The 15,390-nt window shown below is 39.5% G+C and overlaps 1 protein-coding gene across 4 annotated transcripts in view; it reads left to right on the top strand.

Annotated features, from left to right (window-relative positions):
* The window catches only part of ADAM2 (ADAM metallopeptidase domain 2), a 51,453-nt gene that overhangs the window by 13,076 nt on the left and 22,987 nt on the right, over positions 1-15,390 (top strand). For 3 of the 4 annotated variants that reach the window (XM_038747026.1, XM_038747024.1, XM_038747027.1), the window contains 7 exons: positions 920-996; positions 1,141-1,315; positions 5,115-5,183; positions 5,763-5,834; positions 6,803-6,969; positions 8,347-8,428; positions 12,254-12,390. In XM_038747026.1, coding sequence (XP_038602954.1) covers positions 920-996; positions 1,141-1,315; positions 5,115-5,183; positions 5,763-5,834; positions 6,803-6,969; positions 8,347-8,428; positions 12,254-12,390 — 779 coding nt within the window. The remainder of the gene's footprint in view (positions 1-919; positions 997-1,140; positions 1,316-5,114; positions 5,184-5,762; positions 5,835-6,802; positions 6,970-8,346; positions 8,429-12,253; positions 12,391-15,390) is intronic. The other variant, XM_038747025.1, reaches the window with a different exon arrangement.

The raw sequence follows: 15,390 nt of genomic DNA, 5'->3' as shown, positions 1-15,390 counted from the left end.
CCTTGGAGAGGAACCAATTTATTTTTCTGAAACAAGAACCCAGGCTCAGAGAAGCAGGAGTAGATCCAGGGGTTAATTTGTGCTGGGACTTACCAGGATTAGAAGGGGGCAAGCTGGAAGGTACAACACACAGGGCACTTGGTCTTCAAACCCTTACTCCCTGCTCTCTGGCTCATTCATTTAGCCATGCCCAAGGCTGTGCCAATTGGTGCAGTGCCAACAGTTAGAGCCCTGGGATTTATTAGAGGAGAAATTAAATAGTAATAATAATAATTGTGGTATTTGTTAAGTGCTTATTATGTGCCAGGCACTGTACTAAGTGCTGGGGTGGACACAAGCAAATTGGGTTGGAGACAGTTCCTGTCCCACGAGGGGCTCACGGTCTCCATTACCATTTTACAATTGAGGTAACTGAGGCCTAGAGAAGTGAAGTGACTTGCCCAAAGTCACATAGCAGACAAGTGGCGGAGCCAGAGATAGAACCTATGGCCTTTTTGCTCCCAGGCCCATGCTCTATCCACTACTTCCCAAGTAGTGTATAGAACTACTTCTCTGTCAAGACAAATCCACCCATCTGTTAATAGTATTTATTGTGCACCTGTTGTATGCAGAGCACTGTATTAAGCACTTGAGAGAGTGCAGTAGATGTAGGAGACAGAGTCCCTTGCACCCTTAATTTCCTTTCTACCTGGACTGAGCCTAGGCTGACCTCACAGTGAATGCTGTTTCCATGATCCTGCACCACATACAGGTGGGTCTAATTAGGGTATAAGAAACTGAATAGAGATGGTGATTATGTACCTCTATAGTATATTTTGAAAACATGCACAACATCCATTTTACACTGTTTTTCTCCATCTTGCTAAATTAATGTGGCTGTGTCTTAAATAACTCATTTATTTTTCTTTCTTATTTCCAGAATCTTTGCTACTACCAAGGGTACATCGCAGGTTTTCCAAAGTCCACAGTGATTCTCAATATCTGTTCTGGACTTAGGTAATGGCATGTTTTTATATTGATTTAGGATGATTCAACTAGAATGATTTTTAAAATTCTTCATTGGCAGTCTTCTGCCAAGATTCTAATCCACACTGTGGTTTTGGTTTTAATTATTTTTGAAAATGTTGTTTGAATTTGCAGGGGGTTACTGCAGTTCGAAAATGTCAGTTATGGAATTGAGCCTCTGGTTTCTGCAGTGGGATTTGAGCATATGGTTTATCCAATAAACATTAATAACACAGCTGTTCCCTTCTTATCCCAGAAGAAAATGTACATAGAGACAAAAGGGCTGTCCGACATCCAAACAGATATAGAGGTGAGTGATGAACTTTGGAAGTTTTGTGAATTTTTCATATCAAGATCAATATTCAGTGCTATTTATTGAACACTGTATGCCAATGAATAGTTCCAGTTGCTTTTGGGTGAAGACGGCAGTATGTAGTGAAGACATGGTCACCCTACTTGAATTCCATGAAAGTGGCTCTTCAGTAATTTTTGAAATCTGATATTATATGTTTAATGTAAATGCAGCCATTGTGGTGGTTTACATAATCGACCATTTGGTATGTAAGTTTTTGAACTATTTTGTGGTGTTATAAAGAAATCCTTAAGTTTGCAATAGTTTGAGGGAGGTGTCATAATAAATTATTGAAAGTTTCATTCATTCATTCAATTGCATTTTTTGACCACTTACTGTGTGCAGAGCACTGTACTAAGTGCTTGGGAAGTACAAGTTAGCAACATATAGAGACGGTCCCTACCCAACAGCGGGCTCACAGTCTAGAAGGGGGAGAAAGACAACAAAACAAAACATATTAACAAAATAAAATAAATAGAATAAATATGTACAAATAAAATCAATAAATAGAATAATAAATACATACATATATACATATATACAGGTGCTGTGGGGAGGGGAAAGAGGTAAGGCGGGGGGGATGGGGAGGGGGAGAAGGGGGAGAGGAAGGAGGGGGCTCAGTCTGGGAGAAATCTCTCACCAAATGTTTAGTCATTGACATCCGAAGGATTGCATAAATCACATATTACCAAGTTCTGGAAGAGGAGTTGGGTCATGTCGAGGTCATACTCAGTGATCCAGTGATCATTTGCCCCATCTCCTATCTTCCATTACTATTCAGACTCCTAGAACAGGTTGGGCCCTATACACCCACCATCTTAATTTCTTCTCCATCAATTCTCCTCTTGACTCTTTGCAGCCTGGACTTTGTCACCACCGCACTGGCCAGCAACGACCTCCTCATAGTCAAGGCCAAAGTGCTATTCTTCTGTCTCTTTTGCTTTTGATATTGTGGACCACTCTCTTCTCCTCAAAACATTATCAGGACTCTGTTTTCTTGACATAGTACTATCCTTGTTCTCCTCATGATTCTCTGACCACTCTGCAGATTCATTTGTTGGCTCCTCTTTCTCATCCTCTTACCATGGGACTCCCCGCAAAGCTCTGGTTTGGTTTCTGTACTCTTCTCATTATACACCCATGCTCTCTGAGAGTTCATCTACTTACCTGACTTCAGTTACCACTTCCAGGAGTCTGACTCCCAAATCTATCTCATTACCCCTGACCTCTCATCGGATCTGTTATCCCACATCTCCTTTGGCCTGCAGAGCCTCTTCATATGGATGTCTTGCTGGCACCTCACCTCAACATTTCAACAGCAGAACTCTTCATCTTTCTCCCTAAACATGCTCTTCTGGCACTTTTCCTGTCTCAGTTGACAATATCACCATCCTCCTGTACCAAAATCCACAACCTTGAGCTGTTGTTCCTCTCTACATTCAGTCTGCTGCCAAATCTTGCTGTCTTTTCTTGCACAAAATTACCCAGCCCTACCTCTTCCTCTGCACCCAAACTGGTGCCATCTAGGTCTTGCTATAGCTAGATTGGTGAATTAGCCTTCTTGCTGGTCTTCCAGCCTCCAGAATTTCCTTTCTTTTAATCTATACTATATGATGCTGTGCAGGTCAATTTATTGAAACAGCACTTGACCCTCATCTCTCCTCTCAAAACCCTCCACTTGCTCCCTGGGGTCTCTTCACTTCAAACAAAAACTCTTCATCAGTGGCTTCAAGCCTCTCCACCTTTTAGCCCCAATTTACCTCTCTCCTCACTATTCCCCCACTTGTTAAATTCATTCATCCAAACAACTTCCTTAGTGTACTTTGCTCTTGTTTCTGCCACCTCCATCTTCTCCCTCATGCTGTTCTCCTGACTTGAATCTCCTTCCTTATAGCAGATAGAATACAGTTCTCACCACATTCAAATCGCTCCTATAATCCCACCTCCCTCCTATAATCCCACCTTCTCCAACAAACTTTCCCTGATTGATCATCCAGTACTCTGAGCCATGTCACCCTTCAGCATGCTCCAATACTTATTAATTAAATCCTCCTCAACACTAATGAATATGCTTTCTTAGTTTGTTTAATTTTGACTTCTCCAGTTGTAAATATTTTTTGGTTTGTCTCCCCTGTTAGAGTGTGAGCTCCTTGTGGTCAGGAAACATGTACATTAGTACATTGTTATTCTGTACTTACCAAGCTCCTAGTTTAGTGCATCAAACTAAGTGGGGACTCATAAATGCCATACTGCTACTTAATGTAGATTTTCTTTCTCCGGTCAAAACAAGGAGACTTGATTTCAACCAAGAGGTTCATGGCCACAGCAATGAATCAGATTTATTGAGCGATTTCTTTGCAGAGCACTGTACTAAGTAAGCACTTGGGAGAGTACAATATACAGAGTTGGTAGACATATTCCCTGTCCAAAATGACCTCACAGTCTCCACAGAGGTGAGACAGCCATTGATAACATAAATTAATTACCAAATTAATTAAATAAAAACATTTCAGTCAATAATATTAAGTACCTCAATCTAGTTTTCACCAAACCTCAGTTCATGAAGCGGTTCTATTTCACTCCTAGGAGCTCTGGCTTAAAATAGAGCCTCTAGGTATGAACTGAAAGCACAGAGTAAAAAGCATAAAAAGAAATGCCATAGTACATCAGATCAACAGCCTATTCAGCCTGGTATTCATTCCTTCAACAGTGGCACCAAAGAAAATTTGGAGAAAGTGCTATTTTACTTCCACTTTTGTGGTTGGATACTCTGTTTCTAGCACTAAAGTGGTCTGCATAATTCTGGATCACTTCTGTTTTGACATCCCACCTCTTCGTACACACCTTCCCTGATTTGATTTTCAAGTAGCAATACGAATTTCTGAAAGCCACACTTTTGAGTGAGTAAATAGACAAATACAATCATGCTACATGATTCAGAAGAATTATGTTCCTTGAAAATGTGGGTGCATTGTGAATCACTGATTCATGGGGTATGTTTTTCCCATAGACTTTCATGTTATAAATTGAAATTTGTGACAAGATGACTGGGAAAATATGAAATTCCTTTATGTGAGAAGTAATAGTACATTAAGCATCAGTAAATTCTTTTTTAATCTTTAAAGTAATTCATAATATAGCATCACATTCCTGAAGTCTGATCATGTTTAGGAATATATGCCGGTGATGGTAAAAGTAGAAGCTTGTTCTCCTGACTGTAATACTGATTTTTCAACTTTAGTGAAGAATCTATCCTATTTAGGTTGAGTAACAGGCTTCCTGTCTTCATAAAATGCCTTGTAGCAGGTCAACACCTTCTAACACCTTTTCACACCTTTGAATTCCTCTTCCCATCAGGATCGTCTTCAGTCATTTTTATAAAGTCACCGTCTTCCTTTAAAATTGAAACAAGTTATCTTAATCTCTAAATTTTAGCTGATGGTGGAGAGTCCATAACTTCCTCATCAGTTTTAATATCTGGCAATGTTGCATCAGATTGTCTAGGTGTGAAACAACAGTGGCTGTAACCCAAATATGTAGGTATCATGGGGTGGTTGAAACCTGGAGTATTTCTGGGACCATTAATTAATGAATATTTTGGCTGTATTGGTTTTAAACATCTGCAACCTATAAGCACTTTGTGAATAGTTCCTGAGGTTTTATCTGTTCACATTGTCTTGAAAATACGATCAATGAAAGATAACATAGAGTAGACAATCTTCTGTATTGACATGTAGTTTTGCTGATTTTTTTCCAGGCAAAAACAGATCATTCAAAATCATTCCCTTTGTATCTGGAAATACATGTCATAGTGGAAAAAAATCTGGTAAGTTTGTTTTAATCATTTGCTTTTGTAACATTGCTTTGCACTTTCCTAATATTTGTCCCAAAATATTCTTTTTGAGAGATGCCATGAAAGTCCCCTTCTTTTTGGAATCTTGGCAAAGTTTGGGCATTTGATTAGAATGTTTTTGTTCGTAACAGGCAAGTGAAAAATTAATTTAATTTGCCTGTTTCAACTAGGAATTGATTGCAAAGGGGAGGAAGATTTGAAAGTCTATTAAACTCATCTCATGTACTGACCAAGTGGTCCTAGGCCAATAGAAATCTGGCCTACCATGTAAGACATATATGATAGTTTAAATTTCAGTCTGGATTTTTATAGTAAACCAAGAAATAGAACAATTACATCTAGAAGAAATGTTATGTTACTACCCCGGTGCATTAACGGAGGCCCATTGATGTTTAGAATATTTCAGCTTGTCCTCAATCTAAAATTTAATGGCTGCTGTCACTGATTTTATGACATAAAGTGAAATTCACAGAAAATGTTCATTTGAAGACCATCTAGTTTCATTAAATTATTTTCACTCAATGCTAAGAACACATTTATTTTCTTTTCCAGTATGAATACCTGGGTTCTGATACAACCATTATAACTCAAAAAATTGCCCAGGTCTTCGGACTTGTTAGCAGAGTAAGTTTTTTTTTTTTTTTTTGCCCTTTAGAACTTTATATAATTTATATATGCTTTTAATTTTTGCCACTTTAAGATCCATATTGTTAAGCCATAGTTTATAAGCTGTATTGAAAATTCATCTTCATTCCCCCTCTAGACTGGAAGCTCGTTGCAAACAGGAAATGTGCTTACCAACTCTGTTACATTGTACTCTCCCAAACACTTAGTAAAGTGCTCTGAATACCATAAGTGCTCAATATATACGATTGACTGATTGATTCATTTTTGCTAAAATGCAATAGTGTTCCAGAAGAACCTCATGTTATTGGAAATTCAAGTTACAGTAATTATCGATTCAGTGGGAATTAATACGTTGAGAGGTGGATGGCTCTATGACCTCACCATTACTGATATTTTTCAACATAAATTCCTATGTTATTATTACAATACCACTAGTAGAATACTTTACACCCTTGCCACTCTTTAATTTACTGTAAAGTTGCCAGAATGCAAAGAAACACAAAGTTTTGAGTGGTACAAGCAGAAGCTAGGAAACTTAGCAGGATTACACTTTAATCAATCAATCACATTTATTGAGGCCATACTCTTTGCGGTACACTATACTAAGCACTTGGAAGAACACAGTATAACAGAGTCAGTATGCATGTTCTCTGCCACAACAAGCTTTCAGCCTAGACTTCCACCAATGCATTTTGGACACCAGAATTTCTTCTTCCACCAAATCTACTTGCTCCAGTTTGTGGATCCTGTTATACTCATAACAGATTTAGGAAGAACGTTCCCCAGTACTTCCATTGTGTTATAGCTTAACCATGTAATGGAAATAGAATAATAACGGAAAAGCTTGTATTGAATAGTTGCCATATTCCCTGAAAAGATTCATTCAATTTAGATGTTTGTTTTTTTAAGAAGTATTTTATATAAATGAAAATTGAAAATGTTTCCCATATTTGTTCCATTTTTAGATGTTTATCTCCTTTAATGTGACTATTGTATTGTCTTCATTGGAACTCTGGACAGATGAAAATAAAATCTCTACAACTGGAGAAGTTGATGCAGTACTGCAAAGATTCCTAAAGTGGAAAGATTCATATCTTGTCTTACGTCAGCTTGATATGGCTTATTTACTTGTGTAAGAAGAGTATTTTAACATTACTTTTAAAACTTGAAGAGGTTTGGTGATTTCGTGGCATTCCATTAAGCAAATGATTATTTTTTCAGGTGAAATTATCAATACTATTCATTCATTCATTCATTTATTCATGCAGTCGTATTTATTGAGCACTTACTGTGTGCAGAGCACTGTGCTAAGGGCTTGGGGAAGGACAATACAACAATGAACAGTGGCAATCCCTGCCCACAATGAGCTCACAGTCTACGGGGAGGGGAGACAGATATCAATATAAATGAAATTACAGATATGTACGTAAGTGCTGAAGTGCTGAGGGGGTGTAAGAGCAAAGCAAGTCAGGGTGACACAACGGAGTGGGAGATGAGGAAAAGTGGGACTTAGTTTGGGAAGGCCTTTTGGAGGTGATGAGCCTTCAGTAAAGCTTTGAAGTGGGTGAGAGTGGTTGCTCAATAAATACGATTGAATGAATGAATTGGTGGACATCAGTATGCTCGTTTGTTTATTCATTTTGTCTGTCTCCCCTTCTAGACAGTGAGCTCTTTCTGGGCAGGGAATGTGTCCACCAGTTCTGTTATAGTGTACTTTCTCAAGCAGTTAGTACTATGTTCAGTACAGAGTAAGCTCTCAATAAATGCAATCAATTGATTGTTTAACAATAGCTTGTAAAATGAATTTTTTTCCCATGATTTTAAATGTAAAATTGATGATTACATTCTCAGAAACTGAAGTCACACATGTATTCTTTACTCTTAGAAATTATTATAATGTAATGTCTCATTAAACTATTTAATATAATGTAATGCACTAAAAATGATAACCATTTTCAGGGTACTCATTTAGCACTAGGGGCAGTCTCTTGTTGAAGTGACTTGGGGAGAGCAAGAAGTAGTTGAGGGTGATTTTCTATATGGATAACCGGCAGTGGCAGTGCATAGATTTGTGCTCATAATACTTATTTCACAGTTGTTGACCACATTTCGTTATAATAGAAGTAATTATGGAAATACAAAATTGTTCCCATATTTCTCTATCAGGTTGTATTGGAACTACATTGTTGGGGGTGTACATGCCATCTTACACATGAGTTAATGTTGCACCATGGGTTTTTCTTAAAGATGGGTTTTGTAAGAACATAAACCAGTATAGGGGCTGGCACGTACTAAGGGCTTAATGAATTCCAAAAGTCATGGCATTATAGGAGAACTGGTTGTGCTTAGGCGTTTGAAAACAGAGCAGCACCCTTGCTTCGAGACTTCTTTTGAGAGTATTAGGAGTATTGAAGAATTAAAATAGAAACATCGAATTATTTGTGATTATTTTTAATGACTTCTACCCCCCAAAAATGTTTTTGAGCAAAATTTTCTCTTTGTGTTTCAGTTACAGGAATACATCTGATTACCTTGGGGCAACATTTCCAGGGAAGATGTGTGAAAGAAAATATTCTGGAGGAGTTGCAATAGTATGGTGGTATTTAATCAATTTTGCTGGCATTTGCATAGAAAATCCATATACTTGTCAGTATATGAACACTAATATTTGCAGTGTGTCTTGTCAAAATGCTACCTCATTGATTGACCTATAGGTGAAATCTTTAGAGACCTTGATAATTACTTTATGGATCAAAGACTATTGAGAAAAATTGAGATACATTTTTCCCCCGATGTGATGATTCTCTTTTTATAATTTACTTTTGTGGGACAGGGTTGACTCTGGGGTTAAAATTTAGGTTCAGACCTGTAATATAGTAATAACTGATTTTAGTAGATTTTATCGAGGTGGTATTTTTCTTGATATTCATTCAAAACTGACATACTACACTTTTATTTATTTGCCATCAGAGGAATGATCCCAAACTGTGATAGAATCATTTAAGTGGAAAGGATTTCCATCCTAAAGTGACCAGATACCCTGTAATTTGGAGAGCTGTCCCACTCCCACTTTAGGTTTTGGGGGATGTGGCTGTGATTTGAAGCATCTAGAGAAAAAAATTGATGTCTGTGATTTGGAGACATCTCAGAAAATGTATGGAGCTGCTTATACAGGGAGTTGAATTTTCATACCGGCAAAAGAGGAAGGCTTGGGGCCCTTGGATCACCAGAGCTCCTAGTTTAAGGAAGCTTGGGGTCCTTGGACTTAGGAGAGTACTCTGCAAGCAGTAAGTGCTCAATAAATACCACTGATTGATTTGGGGATCCCCAGGGCTCTTAGTTCCTGATATGCAGAACTTGGTTTCCCAGCTCAGGAACCTGGTCACCTTACTCCACCCTTCAGTCTCCAAACTACCTAAAGCATAACTATGCCCACCAAGGCTGGGAAAAATTTATGAATATCACAGAGGCACAACCAATCAATTTTATTCAGAGTGCTCATTCCATAGTTAGTGAAATTCTGAATTAACTAGGCAACACTGCATTATAGCAAATAGCTACCGTTAGAGTCCAAGTTTCTGAGATAGCTTTGTTTAACCTGGATTAGATGGTGTACTTCAAATTCCCTCTTGTATCTGTTTTTCTTCCTTCTGTCCCTAATTTTATGCAAATGACTTCCTCTTTGTTATTCTCTTCCTTTGGCCTTGAACCTTTGATCCCAATCTCTGCCTCCTGCTCCTGTGTTTTTGTGTATTTCTTTGTGTCTATGTCATATCAGGGAGCGTGTTAGGTGTTCGGTCCTCCCTGTGTCTCAGGCTAAAGTCTATATTTCTGAATATAGCTCATGTTCTGTGTATTTCTCTATGTGTGTGGGCTTCTGGACCCTGTACACTGTGTGTGTGTGTGTGTGTGTGTGTGTGTGTGTGTGTGTGTGTGTGTAAGAGAGAGATAGAGAGAGAGAAAGCAGAGAGAGAGAGAGAGAGAGAGAGAGAGAGAGAGAGAGAAAGAATGATGAATGATGGGGTTAAAAAGCGGGCTTTTTCTTTTGAGGTGAGGCTAGAGAATTAGGAGACCCAGGTTACTGTTTGTCTCCTGTTTTATTCTTTGCCCTATAAAATTGTTCGCTACTAATTTATGATATCCCAAATCAAGGGAGACCTTCCACCTACTCTCAAATCTAACCCCTCTACCTATACTCCCCACTCCCTTCTGCATCACCCTAACTTGCTTCCTTTTCTCTTCCCCACCCCTCCAAGCCCCACAGCACTTTTGTATATATCTGTAATTTTAATTATTTGTATTGATGTCTGTCTCCCCCAATCTAGACTGTAGCTCATTGTGGACAAGGATTATCATTGTTTATTTTGTGCTACCTAGATCATATTCCTAAAATTTCCTTCTGTACATGTCTCCTCACTCCCCCAAAATCTTCAACAGTTACCCGTTCCTCTCCACAACAAGTGAAGACTTCTGATCCTAAAGTACTTCTGATTTAAAGTACTCAATCAGTTTTCACCATCATCTGGTATCCTTTTTCCTTTTCTTTCTATTGTTCTATCAGTCATCTCTTCTTCTCTCACCCTCTGACCCTGTACTCCTATGTCTGGAAGATTGGCTAGTATTTTTTATCTTCTTGCTGCATGGATGGTTGTGGTAAGTTACTATTTTCATTTATTCATTTAGTCAGTTATATTTTTTGAGCACTTACTGTGTGCAGAGCACTGTACTAAGCACTTGGAAAGTACAGTTCAGCAACAGAGACAACGGGCTCACAGTCTAGAAGCGGGGAGACAGACAACAAAACAAAACAAGTAGGCATCAGTAGCATCAAAATAAATAAATAGAATTATAGATATAAAAATATGGAACGCTTCACGAATTTGCATGTCATCCTTCAGATATACAGGAGACAGTATGTATAGGCAGGGTAGCCAAGTCTCATGAACTGATAAGCACAAATCACAAATTTAATATAGCTGAATCACAAATAAAAAAAAATTGGAATGGAAATCAGGCAGTATTATGGTACTTGTTAAGCACTTACTATGTGCCAGGCACCGTTCTAAATGCTGGGGTAGATACAATCTAATCAGGTTGGACACTGTCCCTGTCCCACATGGGGCTCACACTCTTAATTTCCATTTTACAGATGAGATACCTGAGATCCAGAGAAGTGAAGTGATTTACCCATGGTCACACAGCAGACCTGTGGCGGAGTCAGGATTAGAACCCAGGTCCTTCTGACTCCCAGGCCCGTGCTCTATCTACTAAAAATGGATGCTATTTCATGACACATTTTCAGTCAGCCATTCATTTCTCTTTACTGAGAGCCTATTGTGTGTATAGCTCTATACTAAGCCTCTGGAGAGCACTTTGAAGACGAAGTAATCTGGTGGAAAGAGCACAAGCCTGGGCATCAGAGGACATGGGTTCCAATTCCAGCTCTGCCACTTGCTTGCTGTGGGACCTTGGGCAAATCATTTACCTTCTTGGTACCTCAATTTCTTCATCTCTAAAATGGGTATTAACTACCAGTTTTCCCTCCGACTTAGACTCTGAGCCCCATGTGGGACCGGGATTGTGTCTCACCAGATCATCTTGTTTCTAGCTCAGTGCTTAATACAGTGTTTGGCACATAGTAAGCCTATAACATAAACCACCATCATTATTATCAGCTTCTGCTGCTGTTGGGAAGCTATCCCAAGGAGGAGAATTTGTTTGGGAGTGATCTCTATATGTTGTGATTGAGTGCATGTATGAATTAGTGTGTCTTGCTATTGCAAGTGTGAATTGCTCTCCCTCTGATTCTGTCTGTGGGATTCTATTTCTTCGTCTATTGGTCTTTTAGTCTCTTTGGTCTGCCTCTCCTGTCTCTCCTGCCTTCTCACCTCCCCAGTATACTCTTGAATCACTGACTCTCTTCCTAGGAGCATGTACCTTCCAGAAGTCCTACTTGAGTTCCAAAGAGATGGTTGTTTTATGGTACATTGTGATATAGAGGTCTAAGATGACTCCAAGGAAAAATTTAGTCTGCTCTAAATTATTTCATTTATTTTATAATAATAATAATGATGATGGCATTTATTAGGCACTTACTATGTGCAAATCACTGTTCTAAGCGCTGGGGAGATTACAAGGTGATCAGGTTGTCCCACGGGGGACAGTCTTAATCCCCATTTTACAGATGAGGTAACCGATGCACAGAGAAATTAAGTGACTTGCCCAAAGTCACACAGCTGACAATTGGCGGAGCCGGGATTTGAACCCCTGACCTCTTACTCCAAAGCCCGGGCTCTTTCCACTGAGCCACGCTGCTTCCCCATTTTATCCATGTTGTTTATTTTTAGTGTAACTTTGATAATTATCTTCTGTTGGACTGAAAATTTTTAATCATGACCTTTCTTTGTCTTATTTAGTTTCTAAAAGAAATCTCTTTGGAGGCCTTTTCAGTTGTCATTGCACAGTTGCTGGGGCTTAGTATGGGAATACAGTATGATGTCGTTAGCAAGTGTCAGTGTTCAGGCGCTGTCTGCGTAATGAACCCTGAAGCAGTGTAAGTTGTTTTCTTTATCAACTTTATGTGTGCGTATGTCGTCGTCCTTTTTATTCAAAGACATTGAAATACTCTTATGAGTCTGTGTGTGGCTAAAAAGACAAATGCGGGACCCTCAGTTGGGCCACAGAGTGAACACAAAAAAGCTGTTTCTTGTGGTGTGATGTTTTATGTTGGTAGTGACTGGTGCTGTTACATATTTGTTTTACAATATAGTCATATTTCAGTTGTAGGTACAAAGTTAGTTATTGCAAGTGATTGAGAAGCAGCATGGCCTAAGTGGATAGGGAAGCAGCATGGCACAATGGATAGAGCATGGGCCTGGGAGTCAGGAGGTCGTGAGTTCTAATCCTGGCTCTGCCACTTGTTGGCTGTGTGACCTTGGGCAAGTCCCTTCACTTCTCTGTGCCCCAGTTACCTCATCTGTAAAATGGGGATTGAGACTGTGAGCCCTGTTTGAGACAGGGCTTGTATCCTGCCCAGCACATAGAACAGTGCCTGGCATATTCATTCATTCATTCAATCATATTTATTGAGCACTTACTGTGTGCAGAGCACTGTACTAAGCACCTGGGAAGTAAAAGTCAGCAACGTATAGTGATGGTCCCTACCCAATAATGGGCTCAATAAACACTTAACAAATACCACAATTATTATTATTATTACTATTATAGTATGGGCCTGGGAGTAAGAGGGACCTGAATCTTGTCTGCTGTGTGATCTTGGGAAAGTCACTTAACTTCTCTGTGCCCTAGTTATCTGTAAAATGGGGATTAATACTGTGAACCCCATGAGGGACATGGACTGTGTCCAATTTGATTAATTCATGTCTGCCTCAGAGCTTAGTACAGTTTCTAGAACATAGTAAGTGCTATAAGCTCATCTCTAGACTGTTAAGGGCAGGGAACATGTCTGCCAGTTCTGCAGTATTGAGCTCTCTCAAGTGCTTAGTACAGTGCTCTGCACATAGTAAGTGCTCAATAAATGCTATTTTTTTAAAAAAGTGTCTTTACAATGCAAAAAAAAGCTCTAAAGGGCATTCATTTGATCAGATTTTTTTGCTGAACATATTTCTTAGATTTTGAGTCCTTCAATTGTATATGTCTTGCACCTTATCAAAGTAAGTGTGGAGCAGTGTTTCTCAAATTTTTCATCCAGTGATTGCCCCTCAGGGTCTTAAAAAAAACAGGCACATACAAATCCTGGAATTTGTTTATTTCTTTGCATCGTGCAGATGCTAAAATGTGGGAGGGAGGGTCTGCAGATATGACAAATGCTACTCTTTCAGTGCTGCCAAAGGCACTGAAACATGCCCTCCCCTCTTCCTTTGTAGGTGGTTCCCAGGGTGGTCAGGGTCAACTCTTAAGGTGAAGGAAGCCTAAATTAGAGAATGCAGAGGATGCACAGCTGTCATTGAAGATCATTCTTTGGTTGAACAAAATGGGCAACTCGCTGGAGAGCTCAAGGAGGCAGAGGGAGCAGGGTCTCTCCCTCTCTCCTTCTCTCTCTTTTCCATCATGCCATTGCCGACAGCTCCCCCTCTAGACTGTAACATTATTGTAGGCAGGGAATGTGTCTGTATATTGTTATATTGTATTCTCCCAAGCACATAGTACAATGCTCTGCACACAGTGCTCAATAAATTCAATTGAATAAATGAAATGAATGAAGCTCTGCTGTCACAGTTCTACTATGGCTGTTTCCAGAGTTCCTCACCTCTTTTAGTTCTGCTGATGAATAACAGTGTGCCAACTCCCTCACTGCCATTGTCATATGCCATCTCCCACCCATGAACAGATCTAGGACTGAAAGGACATCTAAGTCACTTGCTTTCTTGCATGTGGGGAGAAGGGCACTGAAGGCTGATGATTTGGTTAGGGTTGGCTCTGCTATTAAGACTCTCTTTTCTTTCTCCCCACTCCTCCCAATACCCCAAATATACCATTTCCTTAATGAACAACGTGATAGTTTGAATAGTAGAGGTGAAGTGATGGCATGTTATTAGAGTTGATAATAATAATTAGAGTTGATAATAATAATAATAATTGATAATAATAATAATGGTACTTGTTAAGCACTTACTATGTGCCAAGCACTGTTCTAAGCTCTGGGGTAAATACAAGTTAATCAAATTGGACACAGTCCCTGTCCCACATTGCCCTCACACCCTTAATCCCCATTTTTTGTAGATGAGGTAACAGGCACAGAGAAGTTAAGTGACTTGCCCAAGGTCACACAGCAGACAAGTGGTGGGGCTGGTATTAAAAGCCATGACCTTCTGACTCCCAGGTCCGTGTTCTATCCAGTACACTACCCCCAGGCCTAGTATAGTACTGGAAAAAAGATCCAGGAAGTGGGGGAAGAGTTTATCCTATTCAAATTGTTCACTGATCTGTACTTTGGACTCCAGTGCTCTCTTGAAACTTCCCAAGTATCAGGCATCTCACCTGAATAAGAGGTTGCAAATTATAGTTTTTCTGTAGACTTTCAGCTTCATCAGAATCTTGTGGCCAAATTGACATCACATTTGTCTCCCAAATGACAAACTAGCCTTCTAGATTTAATTTCCTACTCCTTGGTCAATCCTGGGATAATATCATAATAATAATAATCATGGCATTTATTAAGTACTTACTATGTGAGTACTATGTGAGTACTGGAGAAGCAGCGTGGCTCAGTGGAAAAGAGCCCGGGCTTTGGAGTCAGAGGTCATGGGTTCAAACCCCAGCTCCACCAATTGTCAGCTGTGTGACTTTGGGCAAGTCACTTAACTTCTCTGTGCCTGATACCTCATCTGTAAAATGGGAATTAAGATTGTGAGCCCCACGTGGGACACCTGATCACCTTGTAACCTCCCCAGTGCTTAGAACAGTGCTTTGCACATAGTAAGTGCTTAATAAATGCCATCATTATTATTATTATGTGCCAGGCACTGTTCTAAGCCCTGGGGTGGAAACATGCAAATTGGATTGGACACTGTCCCTGGCCCAAATGGAGCTC

Source organism: Tachyglossus aculeatus, chromosome 5 (assembly GCF_015852505.1).
Source record: "Tachyglossus aculeatus isolate mTacAcu1 chromosome 5, mTacAcu1.pri, whole genome shotgun sequence".
Classification (NCBI taxonomy): Eukaryota; Metazoa; Chordata; class Mammalia; order Monotremata; family Tachyglossidae; genus Tachyglossus; species Tachyglossus aculeatus.
The sequence above is the reverse complement of the archived record's forward strand: the minus strand, read 5'-3'. Positions and strand labels throughout refer to the sequence as shown.